General features: G+C 39.2%; 1 protein-coding gene across 1 annotated transcript; it reads right to left on the bottom strand.

Annotated features, from left to right (window-relative positions):
* Positions 1–444: 444 nt before the first annotated feature.
* On the bottom strand, positions 445–16,940 carry agtrap (angiotensin II receptor-associated protein). Its single transcript, XM_074673241.1, has 5 exons — positions 16,776–16,940; positions 15,714–15,748; positions 15,449–15,557; positions 8,789–8,999; positions 445–1,619 (listed from the first exon to the last, which is right to left on the bottom strand). The coding sequence occupies exons 1-5, from the start codon at positions 16,800–16,802 to the stop codon at positions 1,495–1,497; spliced, it is 507 nt and encodes a 168-aa protein (XP_074529342.1). The 5' UTR covers positions 16,803–16,940; the 3' UTR covers positions 445–1,494.
* Positions 16,941–21,448: the final 4,508 nt, after the last annotated feature.

Below are 21,448 nucleotides of genomic sequence, written 5' to 3'. Positions count from 1 at the left end.
AGAAAGCTCAACATGACTGTAAAAAACCCAGAATGATGCAATCAGTGAGAAAAATCAACCCCGCAGCTTCAGTGACCTCCTCTCCCTTCGCTCTGACCTCTTTCATCAAACTGTAATTCTTCACACTTAAACTCAAAGAGCACACTTTATTCAGGATTTACACACAGCCACACACCCCGCTGAAGGCAGTCCTTGATTTAAACCATAGGGTTTAAAACTCTTCGTTTAATGTGTGTGATTGCAAATAAAGCCTGTTTATAAACAGCAGGGACATATTTAAAGAGATAAACAGCTTCCAGGAGCTGCTCTGCGTGAGGTCTGAAAGTTACTCTGTGTACTTTAAGGAAGTCCACAGGCTGCTTACTTCTAAGAAAATCATCAGAATTATTTATAGAGCACAGTTTAATGTGAGAAAACAGCATGCGTACAAAAACACCTCACTCTTCTTTTCATTTTTGAACATTTTTATATTTTTTCAGACATAATATTACTTTTTATATGTGCATAAACAAACATACAGCAGTACCAGTACCGTGACGACAGCTCAGTCATGACAAAAATGTGCTTTTAGCTGCAGGTTGGCAAATCTGTTTTCAAGGATTTTTTTTTTTAGCTTGTTAGTTTAAAAAGTACAAAAGCAAAGGGTAACTTCTAAGGAACATTTTTCATCACTATTTATGAATTCAGTCCTCTTTTGTTAGAAAATATGCAACAAATTTAAGCACTGCAGCAAAAACACAACAACAGTCTGCACACGAGGAGAGGGTAATACTTTACAGGTTAAAGAGAAACAAACTGGACTCCTTTAAAGGGATAGTTCAGACATTTTGAAGTGTAGTTGTATGAGCTACTTCGCACTATCACATCAACAACAACAATGTGGCGAATGAGATGAACTTTTTATACTGTTTTGTCATCTTAATCTACACCAGTGTAACCAACTTTAAGTATTTTTAAAGCATTTCTTAAAGCATTATTTGCATGAGAGATATGCATAAGCTACTTTGGAAAATTCTGGGTGCAGAGCTTATTAAAGTTTCTAGTATTCTGCAAAAATGAACTCCCTGCAGCCCCACCAAAAAATCTGAACTATCCCTTTAATGTATTTAAGTGCCACATTGTTAAACTGCCTCACTCGGGGATGAAGTAAACCCCTGAACACATTCATCACTCTTTACTGGAGTAGTAGGTGGACACAGCCGTAACACAGCATGGGAGAGCACAGCAGTGCTTCCTCTGTTCTTATTCAGCAGTTCTGTAACAGCTCTTCAAAAAGTGTTCCCAGCTTTGGGAAAGAGAAAACCTAATTGGTTTATGTACACTGCAGTTTTTAAAGTTCAAAAAGAGCTCCTTATTCACAATCACACACACATTCTCAGCACTGTGCCAAACAGCAGTACTCATGTGGAACTGATTGTGAAAAACTGCCCCTCAGAGCTGCACTGCTGCATGAAAAGTCAGAGGAAGCGCTGCGTCGTTTCCCTCCTGCTCCTCTCAGTACGAGCGGGCTCCTGATTTGCCGTCCTGCTGCTGGTTGAAGGGATTCGCTTGGCCTGAAGACTCCTCCTGTTGATCGATGGACTGGTAGGCTTCTCTGTTTCGTGTAACTGAGGGGAAGCCTGCAGAGAGAAGCCCAAAGAGTCTTCAACACATGAAACCCCTACCGTGCACATGTATAATTAATCACAACTGCTCCTGCGACTCATCAGGAATAAAAACAATATGCATAATAAAGCTGTGAACACAAGAGGGAAGTTATTCCTCAACAACTTATTTTGTTCTTTGGTGGCTAACAGAGGCAAAAAGTGCTGCAATCGCTCAGGGATTTCAGCAGAACTGCACATTAAGTAATAATGCAAATTTTAAAATTTCAAAAAGTGCTGGAGAGATTAAAAATCAGAGCAGCTTCTGTGGCAACAAGTGCCAGCGGGCTGAAACAAGCCGCTAAATCAGCTTATGCAAAAGTCTGAGAGGAATGTAACACCAACAAAAATGCTTCAAATCAAAAATGTGGCCTGGCACTACAGCCTTGATTTGTGCATTTTAAATATGATATTAAAGTTAATAATTAAAAAATGACACATCAATACCAATTCTTTAGTGTTTTAATATTAATTTGTAATTTAATGGTACATAAAATGTGTTATTGATCATGGTATAAATATTCATTATGTTCTGAATCAATAGCAAAGCCTAATGTATTTCATTAGTTCATGAATAAGTTAAAAATGGATGAAAAACACGTTGCTGGTTAAGGGAAACATATTTCATTGACAGTATTAGAAATGACAGCTCTAGATCAGTGGTCCCCAACCCCGGGCCGTGGACCTGTACCAGTCCATGGGTCAATTCGTACTGGGCTGCACATAAAAATAAATAAAATACTTGACTTAAATTATTTCAGTTTGTTTTATTATCTGACTCTGAATGATATTTTATTTTGAAAAATGACTAGAATCTCTCTGTCATACCCGTCTATGACTCATTCTTGACGCCAAACCCCCAAGCTAGCAAAATAGACAAAAAACAAACACATTTGGAAAGTTTCTTTAGGCAGCTAGTGAGGAGACAGAAGAATAGCTGGTCTGTGAAAATATTGTCTGACATTCCATTCCATGACGCAAAAAAGGTTGGGGACCACTGCTCTAGATCAACCTCAGCAAACTTACTCACTTATTATCTGCATCAGTTGGCCAAAAAATGATACAGTTGGACATTGACCATCTTTATTTTGTTTTTGCACAGATTGCCAACAAAGCCATGCAGATTTAACGCCTAGACTTAAAGTGATACTCCGAGATAGAACAAGTTGGGTCCTATCACAAGGTTTAGGGCAGAAATTACCCCTACAGCAGTGTTTTTGAGCAGCAGAAGCCCAGAGCGCTCGCACCAAACACCCCCTCCCTGCTCGTCTGCCAGTTTCCTCTGCACTCAGACGGGGCCAATTACTTGACCAAAAACACAAATAAACGGACTCCCACCGAAAAAATCGGATATTGGTCTGCATTCACGTTTTATTTAGAGAATAAATAGCGGACTTATACACTAAGCGGCGAGCACCTCATAGCCAGCTGTGGCTCTGCAGCGGAGGTAGCGCCGTTTTACGACACAATGAGAACTAGAGCCTTATTTAGCAGTGTTTTTGTGTGAAAGTAACGCACTGAAAATTCTCTAAATAAAGTGTGAATGCAGACCGATATCCGATTTTTTCGGTTGGAGTCCGTTTCTTTGTGTTTTTGCCGGCAGAGGAGCAGGGAGGGGATGTTTGGTGCGAGCGCCCTGGGCTTCTGCTGCACAAAATCACTGCTGTAGGGGTAATTTCTGCCTTAAACCTTGTGATAGGACCCAACTTGTTCCATCCCGGAGTATCACTTTAAACCTCTGCCCTCATCTGAATGACTAGACTGAATATTCATGTACTAACAAACACTGGAGCACACCAGCGATGCAGCTCATGATTATTTTCCTAATTGAGTCCCTGTTTAGTTGAAGGGCTGTCATAAAGTATTAAAAACTCATCTCTAGTTTTCAAAAGCACCTCCAAGTTGTCAAAACCAACAGTTCAAACCCCTAAAAGTTTTACTCACACCAAGACAAAAGTATGGTGGCCCTGAGAGCTCACAACATACACTGCAACACAACAGAAGTGTCTCCAGAGGACACTTAATGATGCACATGTCTAGACAGCTCTATTATGGTTTTCTTCCCATTAATTGTGTTGGAAAATTAGATAAAAGTAAGTGTTTTTTGATTGATTTAACATTGTGATTGCATGATTAAAAAATTACCCTACACTGTGACTGAAAATTTGCGTCAATAACAAGCGTGTCTTCACATGTGCATCACTTGTAAATGTCCTCTGGAAACACTTCCGTTGTGTTGCAATGTATTTGCAATGTGTTTTCTAAATGCTGCGCACTTGTTGTCCAGTTGATGAAGATGTTTTCTCAATTTAGCTAGTGTTTTGTCTTTATGCATGTATTTCTTAAATTTCAGCGCTGTAAGCTCTTAGGGCCACCGTACAAAAGGGCATTATAACTGTAACCTGTTCCATAGAAACACATTCATCAAGAAATCAATCAAATTTCAAAATGCTTTGTGATTGCCTCTGACACTGGGAAAATACCAAGTTATATGAAGTAAAACTTCTCATGTTTAGGAAAAATTCTTCTGATTTCATCCGTTTCATTTGTTGCAAAGTGGATAAAAACTTGGCCATGGGAACAAACCATCGTCTCTAATCTGATCTGAAAAATCTTCTCATGTGAGCAGAAACTCTCTAATCTGGGTTTATTTGGAGCTTTTTTCTGCACTGTGCCAACTTTAATATGCTTGATAATGAATTCCATGGCGACTATTTACTGATGTAATTCATCTGAAAAGTTTTAAAGGACATTAAACTTGGCCAGAATTCTAAAATCCTCATTTTTTTATTTGAATGGGCCTCACACTCCTTCCTCTGCACGGCTCAGAAACTTTTTCTGCATCAAACATGCATGAAATGATGATTATTCCCAAAGATTTATGATCATGATAACGAAACACCTGTGAGGTTAAGTACTTTTTTATTTTAAAGCACAGTGACACAATCATAACTCTAAAAAAGTAGCATCATGATGCTCAGCAAACTTAAATAAGTGTGCATTTCAAACAGGTCACATTCATCGTCAACATTATGTAGACTGCAATTAGGCTGATTTAAAAATGTGCAGCATCATGCAGCTCTGCTTTAAATATATGCAGAATACACAAACACAAATGAGGCGTCTGGAGAGACGATGAAATATAAATAATACATACAGAGGCGAACTTGGAGGGACATACAAACACATTAAAAACAATGAACACAACAGTACAGATCTGACAAACACAATCAGACAGGAAGGAGGAGGGCTGATGGAGATGGGGATGAAAAGATAAATAATTAAAAAAGAGAAAATCAACCACTTGGGAAACATTCAGGAAAGAAATGGTGGAGAAACCGTCCAACAGCTGGATTTGTAACCGTACTTTCTGCGTGGGAGAGGATGGAAGAGGATGGATGGAGGAGAAAAATGGTGAAAGGAGGGAAGCAGGAATCAATAGCGCCGGCCAATAAAAGCACTGTCAGCACTGTCCGTAGTGCACCGGCTGTCCACAGAGGTCTCAAAGTCTGAGAGGTCAAAGGTCAGCAGTGGAGGAGAGAGCAGAGGGGAGGAGAAGGAAAGACACAAGACAAATGGTCAAATCATAACAGGAAAAAAACGACGACACAAGACAACAGGAGAGGAAATTAAAGGAACAATGTGACAGAGGTGAGGGCTTGGAATTTAAAATGATAACACGAAAGTCGAGTACAGAAAAGTAAGAGTTTAACTCACAAGAAACATACATTTACTGATGATACCAGCTTGAATGTTGGTGAAATGATGTTCAGCGGTCTTCACATTCAGGTGACTGTTAGTTTGTCACTATCCCTTGGCAGCAAAGACTAATGACATTCAAAATATAGATGGACGTCATGTTCTAAAGTGAAACCAACACATTTAAATTTCGACCCAGCTGTATTAAATACTAGATTCTGATTGGTCAAAATAAATAACACAGGTGATAACAGCTCAAAAACAAAAGCAACACCTGACAACAAAAGTCACATCAACTCAATACCTCCATTCCTCAAACATAAGCTACGCTAGCTTCCTGCAGGCTAGATTAGCTCACAACCAAGCTATACTGACCTAACAATGGCATGATGACGTGTGCGCACATGGCTAAATAGTGAATCATGAATAGCAGGGGTGAGATGAATTAATTAGCTCTTTGTCTCATTATCTAACCAAGCTTTTTCAGTCAGTATCTTATACATTATGTGGCAGGTTAACACCTCAACAGAGCATAAGACTTAATGGTGGTAAACCTCACCATCACAGGTGGCAACAGCAGGACTACCACCTGTTAGGCTGTCATATACAACAAAGAGAAGGGATATATTTAGGGGGGGATCACACTGGCCATCCGTACTGTGCCATACTCAAGTCTGCGGTCACAGTACTCCAATAGAAATTAGATATAAAGCACATGTACAAGAAGCGCGGTCTCATCACAGTCTGGACAGTGAAGAACATCAAACAACAACTTAAGTGACTTTTTGGCTTATGTAATGTGAAGCAACACAGCTTTTTTCACTGTTATTGCCATTTATGCAGAGTTTGCATGTGTAATTGGGATGTGTTTCATCAGGATTTTCCAGAAAGTTCCCAGGACATGACGTTTTGACCTGCCTCACTTTCAGGGTGCAGTTAGTTCATCTGCTAGTTTTTGACGGTTGTGTTTGCAGCTAATACTACAAACAAATGGGATGTTCCATTACGTTAAGTTATGACTAATCGTTCCTTTTGTTTAATGAATGGATGTGCCTACAGGCCCATAAGGTAAAGTAAAACTGTTAGCTGCTGTTAGCATCATATTGGTTAACAGTGTACTACGCACCGCCCAAGTGGCTGCCTGTTGCGGCAGCTCTTTTTGTCTGTTTCTTGTCATTTTTTTCATCCCTTTTTCATCATCTTTGCATTTGGAGTGGGTCATTACTTTGTATGGCTCATTTGTTGGTCATGGCAAACTGGTTTTGTCTTCAGTGATATATTTACTAGTTTTGCTCCTGTGTTTGTCTGGGGATCCTACATGTAACTATGGCTGTATTGTTTTGAGATCAGCTGTTAGCAGCCTGTAGCATGTCAATGCTAACTGGTGCAAGGCCTGATGTTTCCCCACAAGGTGAGGAGGAGGAGGTGAGGACGTAGTGCTGGTACTGAAGTGAGAGCTAAGAAGTGACCACATCCACCTGTCCTTCCATCCATCGTTAGTGGGAATGTAAGATCTATCTCCAATAAAATAGATAAGCTAGCCGAGCTAACCCAGCAACAGAGGGAATACCAGAAGGTAGAGTAGCAGTATGCTATTCACAGAAATGGCAAACAAAGCCAACACCAGACACCAACGCCTCATTGGAAGAGCTTCACCTGCTGTGAGCAGACAAGATATAGGAGACAGAGACTGAACAGACTGCTGAAGAAGCTCAGTCCTGGACCCTGTGGTGGTGGAGGCTGGCTGACTGGAGAATGATGGACAAGCTGTCATCATCTATTTTCCCATGGACCTTTCTTACTTCTGTTTTCTTGATTGCTGCTGTGGCCCCTGAATTTCCCCTATAGGTAAAATGAAATATATTCTATTCTATTCTATTCTATTCTATTCTATTCTATTCTATTCTATTCTAAGCTTCTGTTAGAATGCTAATTTGGCAGGCTTAACTACATAGTTTCATTCTGCGTCCTTCCCAGCAATCCTTCTGACAATGCAGCAGGCGAGGGAAACTTTAGGTTACCAGTCTCTACTAAGAAACTTAAATCCTCTGCTTCAGGTCAGGGGGATCTGCTCACCTTGTTTTGATCTTAATTTGCATAACCACTCTTTCAAACTGTCCGGTAACTGTATAAACTGATCAGTCTACTCCTGCTCCTATCATGTGTTTTATAAATCCCATCACAAACATCCTGAGTGAGGTACCATGGTAAACCAACAAAACCCAGGGATACCTGAGCTCCTGAATCAACAATTTACTTCTGTGCACCTGATTGTCTGGTTACCCAGAGTGCTTCTCACAGCGGGAGACCTTTTTAATGCCAGCAATGCAATCAGACGGTAATTAAAAACACACATTGTCTAAAGCTACGTTCATCAGTCACTCTGCAGCCAATCACAGTGTAATGGCTGAACCTGCTGTGTGTGTGTGGCGTTTAAGTAAAGCCATGGAGGGAGAAGATTCATCAATATTCAATTATCCTCCAAACAGACAAACCTGGAGGTGAGGCGACGATGCAGAAGAATTTTTAATACTTTTCCCAGCATGCAGTGTCATATATAACATTTCTATCTGGATATCTTACAGTTAATAATAAATGAGATTTCAACAAATTCCTGCTTTATCTTTATTTGTTGTTAAAAAGGAAGACAATAAGTTTGCTATCCCTTCAGGAAATCATTCTTCTTCTGTCAACCTCCTTAAAAATGTAACGATAAATACGACTGTTTTTATTTCATCCACAGAGAATGTAGCAAACAGAGATGAATCACATCTTCAAGAGTCCAGCAGACGTCACAGCTCAGCAAGCTCTCAGATGGAAAAGCTCTCAAAAGACCAAAAATCAATGGCTGCACATACTTTCATCACATCTTGAGTATTCCCCTGACCACTCCATGGAAGAGTAGTGCTTATCATTTGTTTGCCCACATAAGGAGAGAGCTATATCAACAGCCAATAATGTCAAATCACTAAATCTGTCGATCCTGTTGCTGTTTTACCTGGCCCAACCTGCACGGTGTCATTTCATGGTCAAAGGAAGTCTACTGCACCCAAATTTTAAAAACAACTTGTGGAGAAATAATATCCGGTCCAAGCTGAACTGTGGCTCAGATATTCTGCTGCATTCGAAACATCTTGTGACTGACTTATTAGGTTGACTGAGGAACCATGGTGCCTGTGTCTGAGCGCTGAGGCTCCACAGTTTGAGCTGCACTTGGCAGGACGCTTCTAACAAACTGCATTAAACAACACAAGGAGGAGCTCAAAGCACGGCTGGACACATACAACACACTGTGAATCCAGCTTTGGTCACACTTGGGGGGGAGGGGGTCATGTATTTGTAGGCAGAAGAAGACTTCAGATTAAAGAGAATTTCTCACTGGTTTTGGAATAATAATCCACAGAGCTCCTCATGTTTCTGTGCTTGTGTCATCCTGCAGCACTTACCAAAGTTCACGTTGTAATCCCCTCCACGCTCCCGGTACATCTGGTAGACGAAAAAGCAGGACACCGGTTTGATCAGCAGGCTGAGGATGGCCATGCCAGCGCTGAAGCGGAAGACGTTGTTCCCCCGGTCGAGTGAAAGGTCATTGGTTGGGTAATAGACGCTGAAATGGATGATGTCGGTCAGTATCGTCAGGAGCATGCCCATCAGGAACTACAGGAAGGAACGACAGGAGAAGATGATTTAGATGACAAGGTGGCTGAAATGACTGTTTAGTTAACTTTTTGTAAAAGAGAACTTTATACTTCAGGTGTTTTGTGTTTTAAAAGGTCAGGGTAACGAAAATCTGTGTAATGCTGATCCTAATGAAGCACCTTTCAAACACTAAAATATGCAGCCCAAACAAGGGGCAACATCTGGTTCGTAAAAATGAAGCCTAGGCAGAAGTGCTAAATGCAGAAAGACGGGAAGTCACATACACATCCAGCCACAAAAACAGACTTTTACAGCATTAAAAACATATTTACAGCCTGATTCAAAAAAATGGCTTAGGTTTCAAACACTGATTTTACTATCAACACACACTTTACATAGGGTAAACTTTTATCTAACTCTGCAGTTTAGAAGTTATTAGGATTGTTTCATTGTCCAATCAGAGACTCAGCTTAGGTCATGTGACTGACGGGCTCCCTGTAGCTGTTCGAAATAAAGCTCACAGCCGGCGTCATATTGAATGTGGCTCCGCCCGCAGTTTGGATTCATTTCAAGTGCCAGGAACTGACGGGTGACGTCGCGGAGGCTACATCCATGTTTTATACAGTCTATGAGCCCAAAGCGCTTTACAATGAGAAAGGAGAGTATCACATAAAACAATGGAGATAAAAATGTAAATAGCACAAGAATTCAAAATGAAATAAAAGTGAAGTAAAACAAATTTCATGCATGAAATCTTCTAACATCTATCAAAACAGTAACATTTGAATTAATAAAGATAAATACCAGAATTTAAAGTTGTGTAAAATTGACTCAACCATTATGTCACTTGGAATTTAAAACCATAATTAAAATGGAAATTTTAAGTTCACTTTTAAAACACAGATAGCTGGTTTGACCTTAAAGTGTTAGTCTTAAAAACTCGCTCCACTGCTCGTTGTTGAAGCAGCATTCTACATTTGAAGAATGATGTCAATCAAAAGCTTACGGAAACTTGATTTTGAGGGAGAATGTGTACATACTTAGATGTCACCATCTCTCTTTGTATGTGTAATTTTTGGATTTGAGCAACAGGGTGACAGTTTCCCGAAAATGTCACTACAAAATCCTATAAAGTTTGAGGATGTGGTTTTTATGAGCAGCCTTTTAGGCTGCACTGTGAGGAAGCAATGACATAAACTGAACAAACTGAGTCCTGAAATGACCACACACTATCACAAAAACTAATGAAAAAGGCACTGGAAAGGTAAAGCAGCAGGACTTCAATGTGATGGCTGCTCTGTCAGTCTCTGGTCTGATGGAGACCACAGGAGAAGTCCAGAACTTTTCAGCCCACTACTTGTAAAATAGAGATGCCAGAGAATGACAAGCCTTTATTGTTGGAATACACCAACAGGTCAATCTGGAAACAGACAAAAAAAAAAAAAGAGGTTTAATCTATCTGATCTGTAGACAATCAGACTATGTTCACATAATGCTGTGTTTCTTGCTGTGGATCCTCAACAGGAAAATGTTGAGAACACATTCTCTTTTGACATGGTGTCATATCAAATAGCTTTGCTTGTATTTATACAATTAATGAAATATGCAAGTTTTAATTGATTTGAATTTGGAGGGGACTTTGTGACCCCCACTTTGGGAACCACCATGCTAAACCACATCACAGCCAGCTGAATGTAATATGATGTTACAGCTGTGTATATAGCTCTATTGCTATCTCAGATTGTAAATACGATGAGGTAACCCGCTTAAACCTTCTCTTACTCGTACTCTAGTGTGTCAATGATAAGGACAACAAAAAAGAAAGGCTATAAAATGTGATTTATTGCAGCATATAGAGGAGCGTGGAGCAGAACTGATCATAAAGGAAAATCAATAATAAGGAGCTGAAAGCTTTAAAATAGTGATGTTATTACAGTAGAGGGACAGATAAGCAATCACCCAAGTAAAAAGGCATCATCAATCCTAAACTTCTTTTATATCATGTATTAAATTAAACTAATAACCAACAAAACTAGAATTTAATTTTTGCAAACATGATGGATTTTTTCAGGTCCAACCACAGTGATTTGGTTATATTTTATGAAACATAATAGCTGCTGAAGAAACAAGATGATCACAAGATAATAATTCATAATAACGATGAGAAACTCCATGAGGCACAAGAAATACATTTTCTCATCACATTATTCATTTAGGCAATCTCCACTGCGTTCACTTTGAGACAGCAGTCCCTAAGAGTCTACATGAAATATAAAATCAACATAGAATAAAATAAGATGTAACACTCATTGGACTGTCAAATCCATATTTTGCTGAGAACAAAAGTAATGTAGGTTAAATATTTGATGAGTCAACAAACAGAAAATGTTGCAGATGCTTGAAACAGTGAAGCTGCCCTCAACAAACAAAATAACAGACCGCCGGGCTGGTTCAATCATCCCCTTGCTTGTTTTTGGCCACAGAGCTTCTTCCTGAGACCGTGGGTGAGAGCAGCAGTGCTTTTTGAGAGCACAGGGTAAAAAGTTCACCTGTGGTTTCTTCCCAGTTGCTGTGACTGACTGAATCTATAAATGTCAAAAAAAATCCGTCTGGACAAGATGTTTTCTTCTTCAGGTGCTTTTTTCTGACCCTTACCTGTCACCAGTTTGTTTTGGCAGCCTGGATTAAGCTTCACAAACTGGCTTTGGGAAGTTCTTGCATATGTCAGAGAGAAAACGGCTCAAACTCAACTAACAACCAATTTAGTGGACAGGTATCTTTATAAGTTTCACCACTGTCTGGAAAATCAAATGTGTATAAGTTTAAGTTTAGGGGGGTCAAAAATAGTGTGACACTAGAACTGCATCACCTTGTTTTTCTTGTTCTTATGAACACAATATTCTTCATGTGAATGGGAGCTTTCTGTTCTGTAATCCTTTTTAAACACTTTTTACAAACACAAGTTCAGTTTTCACCTCCAGCCTCCAGCTAATTACACCACAACAAAGGCCGCAGTGTCGGCTGTAGCTGTTGTGATGCTGAGCCAGACACACGTCACGTTAAATCAAATAAATCTTTTGGTGATTGGCTCAAGAATAATTACAGATCACTTCTGACGGGACTTTTCACAGTTTTGAAACTTTACCCAGAGCAGTGTTGGTTTGATGATACCTCCAAAGTTTACAGTAGAGATAACCAGCTCTAATTTCTACTGTTAAATGTGTAAAGACCTTTACACCTTTCTTAGAAAATCTGGGAGCTTGAATTAATTAATCCAAAAACTTCCAGGGGGATAAGATCTCCGTGACGTGGAGTCCTGTAGCAGAGCTGGGAGACTTTGGCAGGGTTTGGTATCACTAGTAAATCAGCATTAAGGTTTAGAAGACTTCTTTCGGAAAAACAAAAACAACAACTCATGTAACTGTATACTGTCCATCCATCTGGTTCTCTTTACATTCAAATTAGGTGTGCATCGATCACAATTTGCTGGCCGATCACACGATCTTTAAAAAGCTTGACCTGCAGATACTGATTTGGGCCGATACCGATTTTTATTTTTTATAACTGACAGCATATACCTTCAATGTTCCAATCTTATTATATTGAAAATTATTGAGCAATACCTGTGAGACAATAAAATCTTTATAATTTAACTTAAACAACTGATAAAGTGTCCTGAGTTTTAGGTCTCAGAGCAAAAAGCAACAATGGCTGGCTGTAAGACTTACCCACAGGTATATAAGATCAGTTTGGATGGATGGATGTAAGGATGGGCCGATCACCGATCCCTGATAACCAATCACTGATCCCCAAAACTAGGGAAATCGGCAGATCAATCGATCGGTGCACGACGAATTAAAATGTTTCCCAACTACAAATAAAAAACTGTTTTTTTTACTGTTTTCCATTGAAACCATTCACCGTACGAATACTTTGATCCTAGTTTCGAGTGTGAAAAGTACAGGGATCCTAACAGCTCTTAAAAGTTTCACAGTCAAACCAGTGATGAGGGACTAAGAGAGACAATGTTTTGGTTGGGACCAAGCAGCAACCTCTGGTCTAAGAATATGAGACAATGAGGAAGTGCTAAAATCTGCTGTTTCTCTCAGGCTCTCTGTTAACTTGAGGCTGGCTACGGGAGTACCATAAGTCACAGACACACCAAGCCATTTTCAAAGCAGAAATTAACCTTTTTACAGCCTGGTTCAAAAACGTCTCCTGTCTGAGTTGCTAATTTTACAACTGGCACACACTGTACGTCAGTGAAATTTTTTCTAATTTGGCCTTTCAGAGGATATTAAGATCGCAAGCTCGCCCAATCAGAGTCACAGCTCAGAGACATGTGACCGACAGGCGCCTTATAAGTGTACATAAAGCCCTTGCCACTGACAATATTGCCACAATTGCCGTTGAAGAATGATGTCTGAGAGACTACGTCCATGTTTTATACAGTCTATGGTCAGGACTGAGACATTTAAAAAAAAAAATCTTGTACTAAAGGTGAAAACAATATATTTTGTAGCCAGATAGCCAGGCTCCTGCAAGATGACAAACAATTAGCTCACATTGGTTTTTAGATATTGGCAGCATATGTAGTGAATTGTTAGTTACTTTAGCACGACAGCTAATATCAGCATCCAGGTACTTTATTTAACATTAGCAGGCTAATTTTAGCTAACTTAGCCAGCTAATACAGTGACTTTTCCTAGAAGGTGGATAACATTAATTAACATCAACATTTGCCATAATGTTTTAGTTTCAATTAATAGACATTCAAATGACACAAAACTGAAAACAACATGGTAATGTTCAAAATAAATCAAGAACTTTAACCTTATAGGTTCTATAAGACAGTTAACAGCAACATTAAGCTAGTATTAGTGTTAGCTAGCTAGCTACAATGAAACATATTTAGTGTATGAGGCAAGTTCTAGTTTTTTAAGTGTGGTTAATAATGAATATGTTGTTATCGTGCTCTGCAAAAATTTATAATTGTTGTTTTTCTGTCAAAGGAAAAGGTGTTTGGCTGCAGATTTTGGGACTTACAAGAGTTACCGTGGCATTGTTAGGGAACTAATGGGGGTGTGGCTTGTGTGCAGTTGCGCAGTTCAGTTTAATAATAGCCAGCAGTGGATTCACACGGTTTTTATACTGTGTGTGTGTTTTGTAGCATACATAAAATTTTTGATTATACTGAAGCTCCTGGATAATTTTGTGACACTTCTTAAAATAAAGTTGGTTTTTTTTTGTTTTCAACCTAAAGAAACGTGAAGTGGATTAATGCTGCAAGACACAAGAAGAGATGCATAAAGTATGACTATCGGCTATCCAACAGTTTTTGACTCTTACATTTAGTAAGCTGAATCAACTAAATCAACAGTTTACACGATAAAATGTTCAGTTAATAGTTCACTTGGATAACTAGCTAATACCTGCTAGCTTACATAACTGTTTGGTTACTACCAGAAGTGAGCTAAAAAAATGATGATACTGCTAATTGTTGCCTCACAGAAGCTATTTTTTCTTTACATTGAAGGCATCATGTGGGAAATCAATCAAGAAAGACTTGGGGTGCAAATAAGGCCTAGCGGTTAATGTTGTGCTCCATGGGGTTAGCCCTCAAAGCAGGTGGTTTATGCTTGAATGCTAGCTAGTGGCTTCTTTCCCCCATTTACACCCTGTTTCCTGATCTGTCCTCTCCTCGTATTAAAGGCATGAAAAGCCTGTGTACATACAATTTGTGAAACGCTATAGTAGGAACAGATCACTAACAGCATTTAGGTTTGACTTTCCAAAAGAAAAAAAGGCGCATCACTAAACATACTTTTTTTTGGACTAATTAATGAACTTGTTGACAAATAACTAAATATCATGGGGAAACTATTTGATGAATTTCCTGTCACTTTAATTCACATAATTGCTGTATTACTGGATTAGCAGCTGCTGGTCATGCACAACCGTCACAGTCAGATGTGAAATAGTTCCAGTCCACTATAAGGTAAAAGTTATTTGGACAGATGTGCAAAATTGGGAACCATGTTTAGATAGTGTAAGGAGTAGTAAGTCATGAATACATTGTTTCGGGGAAGTAGTTCACCCCCTCTGTAGTAGACATCAAGTAAAAAGTTTTAGAGTTGAGTTTCTAACTATTTGGCTTAAAATGAGTCGTCTCTTTGAAACCAAACCCAGCTAATCTGAAATCAGCAGTAAGACAAGCCAAAACTATGTGAGCCCCCCTGCTGCTGAAAGCTAATACACTGTGAAAGCCACTGTTACTGCTCTCTTTGCCGAATCAAGGGGACACTATCGCTCTCAAAGGGATGCTCTCAGTTTGTCCCAGATTCCACAGACAAATAGGTTATCACGGCTACGCATTACTCTGCCTATAGTTAGACTCTTGTACCTGTCACATGATGTTAAGTTTGCATCCAGCGTGAAAGAACCAAGTCTAAAAGAAGAAAACTCACCATGAGTACGGCGTCTATCGAATCCCTCTGTGCGATGGCCCAGACCCCGATTACTAAAATGCTGAAGTTGCCCCAAGAGTAGGAGGAGGGGAGCCATGCCATGCTGCCCCTGCAAGGAGAAATTCACACAAGACGGCGTCACATTTCAGTATGGGGAAGAGAGGTTTTAGAGTAGGCCTGAATCAAGATTGTGAGTGTCTGAGAGGGGATGCGTGAGTGCCAGAGGAGGAGAGAAATTCCTCAGGTTTGTGGAAAAAAGACTCACCATATCGTAAGCAGCCAGTGTGCCAGAACTATGGCCTGAAAAAAAGAGGAAAATCAATGTTTTAAAAGAAAAAACAAGACACAGTGTTTCAGGACTTTCTTTTGTTAGCAACAATGTTGTTTTGTAAAATCAATTTATGAATCCCATATTAATTTTAAGCCCGAAAGTTCTGCAGGTGTATCTTTTCCTCAGCACCTTTTTTTTACTGAGCTTTGATAAGTTGTTGAACTTCTGAGTGCCTCGACTCAGAGGTTTTAATAGTTTCTGATTTTCTACTTCCTGTAATGATGACTGATTATTTAAAAAACAACTTCAATTGGTATTTTAATTAATCTTAATATGCACCAAGTTCTAACCATGTGAGCGTACAAAGCAAGAAAGGAAAGAGCTAAATGTAAAGCATGTGATCTGTTAGCTTCACATGCATCAGGTTAGTTTGATTTCTTAGATTCTGACACTTGTTAAAAAATAATTTTCAAACATGCAATAGCAAATTATTTCAGGGGAACCTCAAAGGTGGTCTGCCTTAAGCTACTTTAACACTTCTTAAATCTTCAGTCAGGTTTGATTCAAATTTCCAAAGCTTTGAATAAAATTCACTCAACCTGCACCAGAGCAAATTCAGCATCAAAGAAGAAGCAGAAAGGCTCCTTTATTTTCACAGTTCTCCATTTTTAAAGGAGATGGCCTGTCATCCACACATGTGTTCCTTAAATAAAAGTCACTTCCTTCTGGTGACGGTGGTTCATCACTATGTTCAAGTTTTAAGGATTTAATGAGAGCTTTTCTACCTAACTGAAATTCTGATGTCCATAAACACGCACTTGTGTATTTTTTTTTTTTATCTTAAATGATCTGTAACATATTTTTTGAGGAGGAAACAACATCTGAAGCATCAACATTTCACCAGATCATATCTGTGTCACAAGCAGAAGCAGGTAGTTGCAACACAGAGGAACTACCTCTGAAAACTGACCCACAATGTTTGCTTCATCACATAGTTTACCACAGCTACCACACACACTCACTGCTAACTTAAAAACCAGTCAAACTCAAACCTACCTTTAGGTTTATGGCAGGAATTTCCATAATATTTGATAAAACTTTGGTTCAGTCAGCTCCAGCGCTTGTTGAGGGGGCTACATGAAAGAAAAGAGTAGGTTTAACACAAACTTGAGAGCAGAACTCCTCCTTCCCTCAGCTCAGCCTGCAAACAAAAAGCATGTGACAGGAGCCTGACTGCTTCCCATGTGACTACCACCCTCCTAACCCCTCCCTCCTCTCCTCTCCTCTCTCTGTTCTGGCCTTCAGTCTGCTAAGAGGGGAAACAACCACATGAGAGCCAAAATTGGTCACAGTTGCTTTTAGATTCTCAGTTGTCTTGGGTGTTTCTCCTCGCAAAACTAATCTTATCTGTGTCATTTTTGATCCTTTAACTTCTTAACTTAAACCTTCAGCTCTTTGCATCAGAGGGACAAACAGGTAACAAAATCTCTGTCAGCTGTGCGGAGATTTATAAGGGTTTGTTTCACTTCTTTACTAGTGAAGGGAGCAAATTAGCATGGCACGCAACAGACCACATACAGCAGGAGCGGCGACATGGTTGTACAAAGAAGGAAAGATAGAGGCTTTTCACACAAGATCTAGTGTATCAAATTAAAGATTTTGACAGTACTTGATCCTGTTTACAAGTTTAATGACATTAAACTGCTAAATTGAAGCTAAATTGATGATAAATTGTACAAGATGTGAGCATAAATACCGTTAAGAATGTGCTAACATGCTAATATGTTGATTTGATACAGTTTTCAGGAGGTTTAGTAGTACTTTAACCAATTGAAGGAGGGCCTGTTGAGAAAAAAAAACTTAGTGGGCCTCTGGTTTGATAAGTTAACATGCTTTATTTTTTCTGTATAAAAAGTTTGTTTTAGCGTGATGCTGAAGGGGGGAAATGTTGAAGGACGTTGGCATTCAAACAAATCTTAAAGCTCCTGTGAGTTACTCTTGGCTTGTGATTCTGCAAACTCATTATATAGTGTCTTCACACTGGTCTTCCTGGAACTGGAGCCACAGTATTAGTCATCTATGAACCAGGAAAGTTTGTTGCACTTATTTTACCCAGGTTGAAGAAAAGAAAGTCTCTGGATAAGTAAGAAGTCAGCGATCAACATCCTGGCTGAATTAAGTTTAGCCTGAGTTGTTTTTAGTAAAGTGGAGGATAACAGGCAGAGACTAGTCTCAGAATTGATTGGATTAAAAGTAGAAGTAGCCATTGTCAGACTGGCACTCCACAGTCACAGACCTCTTTGTTAAGATGTTTGAGCCACTTGGAGATTGATGCATTTTTTTCCACCTATAGTTTCTCCAATGCTTTGTTACAAAGAGGGATTCTGCACCAGTTTTTACAACCAACACCATCATCAAACCTACAAATTTACCTGTTATTTACTGCCTTTGCTATAGCTTCATGATCCACAGACTGTAACTTTTTTTTTCTGAGGTTTTAGATCTTTCGCTTTTAATAAGTCCAAATATCATCGTCTTTACTTAATAGATGCTCCAAGTGATAATTGTATCTTTTATCATCTTATGGTTACTTTTTTTCTTTCCGTCTAATAGACATAAATCTGCAGCCAAACAGAGAAATAATTCATATTGTTTTGGACACCAGTAACATTTGTTTTCCTATCGAATAGAATAGAATAGAATAGAATAGAATAGAATAGAATAGAATAGAATAGAATAGAATAGAATAGAATAGAACTTTATTGTGATTGTAACAAGTACAAAGCAATTGAAGTCACAGCAGCAATCAAGAAAACAAAAGTAAGAAAGTGTATAGAAAGTGCAAAAAGGTCCACAAGAAAAAGATGATGACAGCTTGTCCATCATTCTCCAGCCAGCCAGCCTCCACCTCCACAGGGTCCAGGACTGAGCTTCTTCAGTCATGCTCCATCTCTGTCTCCTGGATCCTGTCTGCTCACAGCAGGTGAAGTTCTTCCAATGTGGCGTTAGTGTCTGATGTTAGCTCCATTAGCTATGTCTGTGAATAGCATGATGCTACTCTGCCCTCTGATATTCCCTCTGTTACTGGGTTAGCATGGCTTGCTTGTCCATCTTATTGGAGATAGATCTTACGTTCCCAATGATGTAACCAATGATCCTATGGGAGCTGATTTGAAAATAAAATATAAAAAAGGAGTGAGTGGCAGGAGATACCTTTTTAATCCCGGTTTTATAGTAGGAATAACCTATATTGGCGCCGACAACCTCTTTTTAAGTGTGGATTACGATCAGGTATATATCTAGAAGTAAGACCTTTTTAAGATCACTTAGAGACTCCTCAAAGTCTCTTTAACTTTAACCACATTATGATACAGTTTAAAAGATTAAGAAAAAAATTACCTTTCCATTGGTTCTGCAGTTGGCCTAAAGTGGACACTCAAAGAGCTGCAGTTTGTTGCAACTTCTATCAATTTGGAAGGGTAGAGCCTTTGTTAAAGAAGAAAAACAAATGCTATTACTTTTGATTTTAAGAAAAATGTATCATCATATTTTCTGCACTAAGAGTCACACTGGATTATAAATTTGCCTTTATTTAGAATGATATGATATGTTTACAGTATTCCTAGAGTAAGTATTTCTATGTTAGGTGATTAAAATATTTTTCCCATATCACCTCATATCTATGACCATAGTTAAGTTTCAGTTTCTCCTCTCTATGTTTACTCTTCTCCTCACTTTGCTCATGGGCAGTCTGCCCCTCCCCTTCACCCCCTGCTCTACTGTGAGTGCTGCCATTTAGACCAGTGCTGTGTAAAGTTAAATGAGTTCCATTGGATAAATGTCCTCACTTTTAAAAAGTTACGGGAGTTGAAACACTAGTCTGTGACTCAAATCCAGGGAAACTGTTTACATCAGAGAGTGAAGAAGATGGGAGTGAACTTTTATTTCTCTAAAGCACGTCACCAGGCCCTAAACACCGGTAGCTGTCAGGCGAAGATGCAGAGCTTCTGTCAGAGCGCGCCATAAAGATACGTCCTCACCAATATCTGTGACCTTTTTCAATAGAAGTATCCAATAACACAGTACCTCATTTATTGGATGCATAAGTTGCTCCTGGCTATAAGTTGCAGGACCAGCCAAACTATGGAAAAAGGTGTGACTTATAGTCTGGAAAGTATGGTATCTTTTTACTTTCTCCCTTCACTCCAATGTAAACAAAATTATTCATTTTTAGCTGAATAAATTATTATTTTTTTTGGCTAAAATTTCTTTTGCTGGTTGCTGGTTATCCCTTATATGTGAAACAACATGTTTTCCTTATATATCCTGTAATGTGTCTGCTTCTTTTACCATCTACGAGCTGATTTGTTGTACGCCCTGTGTGTGGCAGATGGCCCCTAACAGTGTGAACCCTGACCGCCTAACGACCTCTGACCTCTGTGATGAAGCACTTTTCAAGCTGCGCAGCTTTCAAACACTTAAGAGATACAATTAAAGAGCTCTGAACCTCCGTGCTGATTCATTTTATGCGTATGCGGGTCTGAATTAGACACTGACATTGAGACAAATGTGAGGCCTGTTGTATAATTTGAGGCGTAATTGTCAGAGAAACTGATGTGATTTTAAGTAAATGACACATTTTTTGTCATCCTAACCTGCTCTGATGGACTTAAAGTGAATCTGATTATGTAAATGTGAAGCTAACCCAATGTGGTTGAATAATCTGACACACTTCCTTCTTAGCATATTTTTTTTCTGTTCACTGAATCATCTTAGTGATTATTACCGAGGCTGTGGAGGCAGCAAATTTTCAGCAGTTTTGTTTACTTGCATATAAATTACTCTGGGTGTTGTACCTTTGTCCTTTTGAGAGTTCACTGATCTCGAAAAGTTCTGTAAAGATAGCAACTTTTGTAATTAATTACTTGTGGAAAGCCTTAAGAAAGATGGAAGTGCCTTTGTGTTGCCCGTGATGTGAAGCTGCAGCTCTGCCGGGATGTGGCCGTGTGTAATCTATCACCGGGCTGGCTGTCGGCCAGGTTTCAACAGGGCTCTCCACCCGAGCACTCTGTCAGAGGTAAGTATTAAAAATACATTACCACTGCTTTTATTCCCTGGCCGTAAATCAGGATGGCACAATCACGGTCCAACTGAGCCGCTGGTTTAGGAAAGAAAAATGAGTTTCACTTTCTCCATCTAATCAAATATTGATACGGATGGATTTTCACAGGCCCTGTGTGTTCTAACAGAGACGTGCCGACTGTTATTGCTTGTACTTGCTCTAATGTGTCGTAAGCTTTGCGTTAAAAGGATCTGACACAGTTCGGGGTGGTAGGGAGATAATGAGCTTCAGAGATTGCAGCATTCATTTTAACTCATGGAGATATATTGGGTCTGATTACCGACTCAGAAACGCTCATTCTCAAGCTGAGGAGGAATGTTGGGGACTCATGAGCTGAAATATGCTTAAAAAAAAGTCATGATTTGAATTCTTTTGAAGCATCACAAAGACAAATTTTTGTACTTAGATTGAACTCCATGAACAATATTAAATGTCTTCTATGTATGAATTTAAGCAAGTTCAGGCTTCTGTCACAACAAAGTTCTTTATGGTAAATTTCTTCTTGAAGCTCCTCAAATTTTATGTGATATAACTGTTTAAAAAAAAAACAGTGAAAGCTTCAGTACAAACATGGGTGTGCACAGGGTGGTGTGGATCGCGTCCCCCT

This window comes from Halichoeres trimaculatus, unplaced genomic scaffold (assembly GCF_033239565.1).
Source record: "Halichoeres trimaculatus isolate MK-OKI-2021-1 unplaced genomic scaffold, fHalTri1.1 fHalTri1_scaffold_1, whole genome shotgun sequence".
Classification (NCBI taxonomy): Eukaryota; Metazoa; Chordata; class Actinopteri; order Labriformes; family Labridae; genus Halichoeres; species Halichoeres trimaculatus.
Note: the sequence above shows the minus strand (reverse complement) of the source record. Positions and strands in the feature narration are given on the sequence as shown.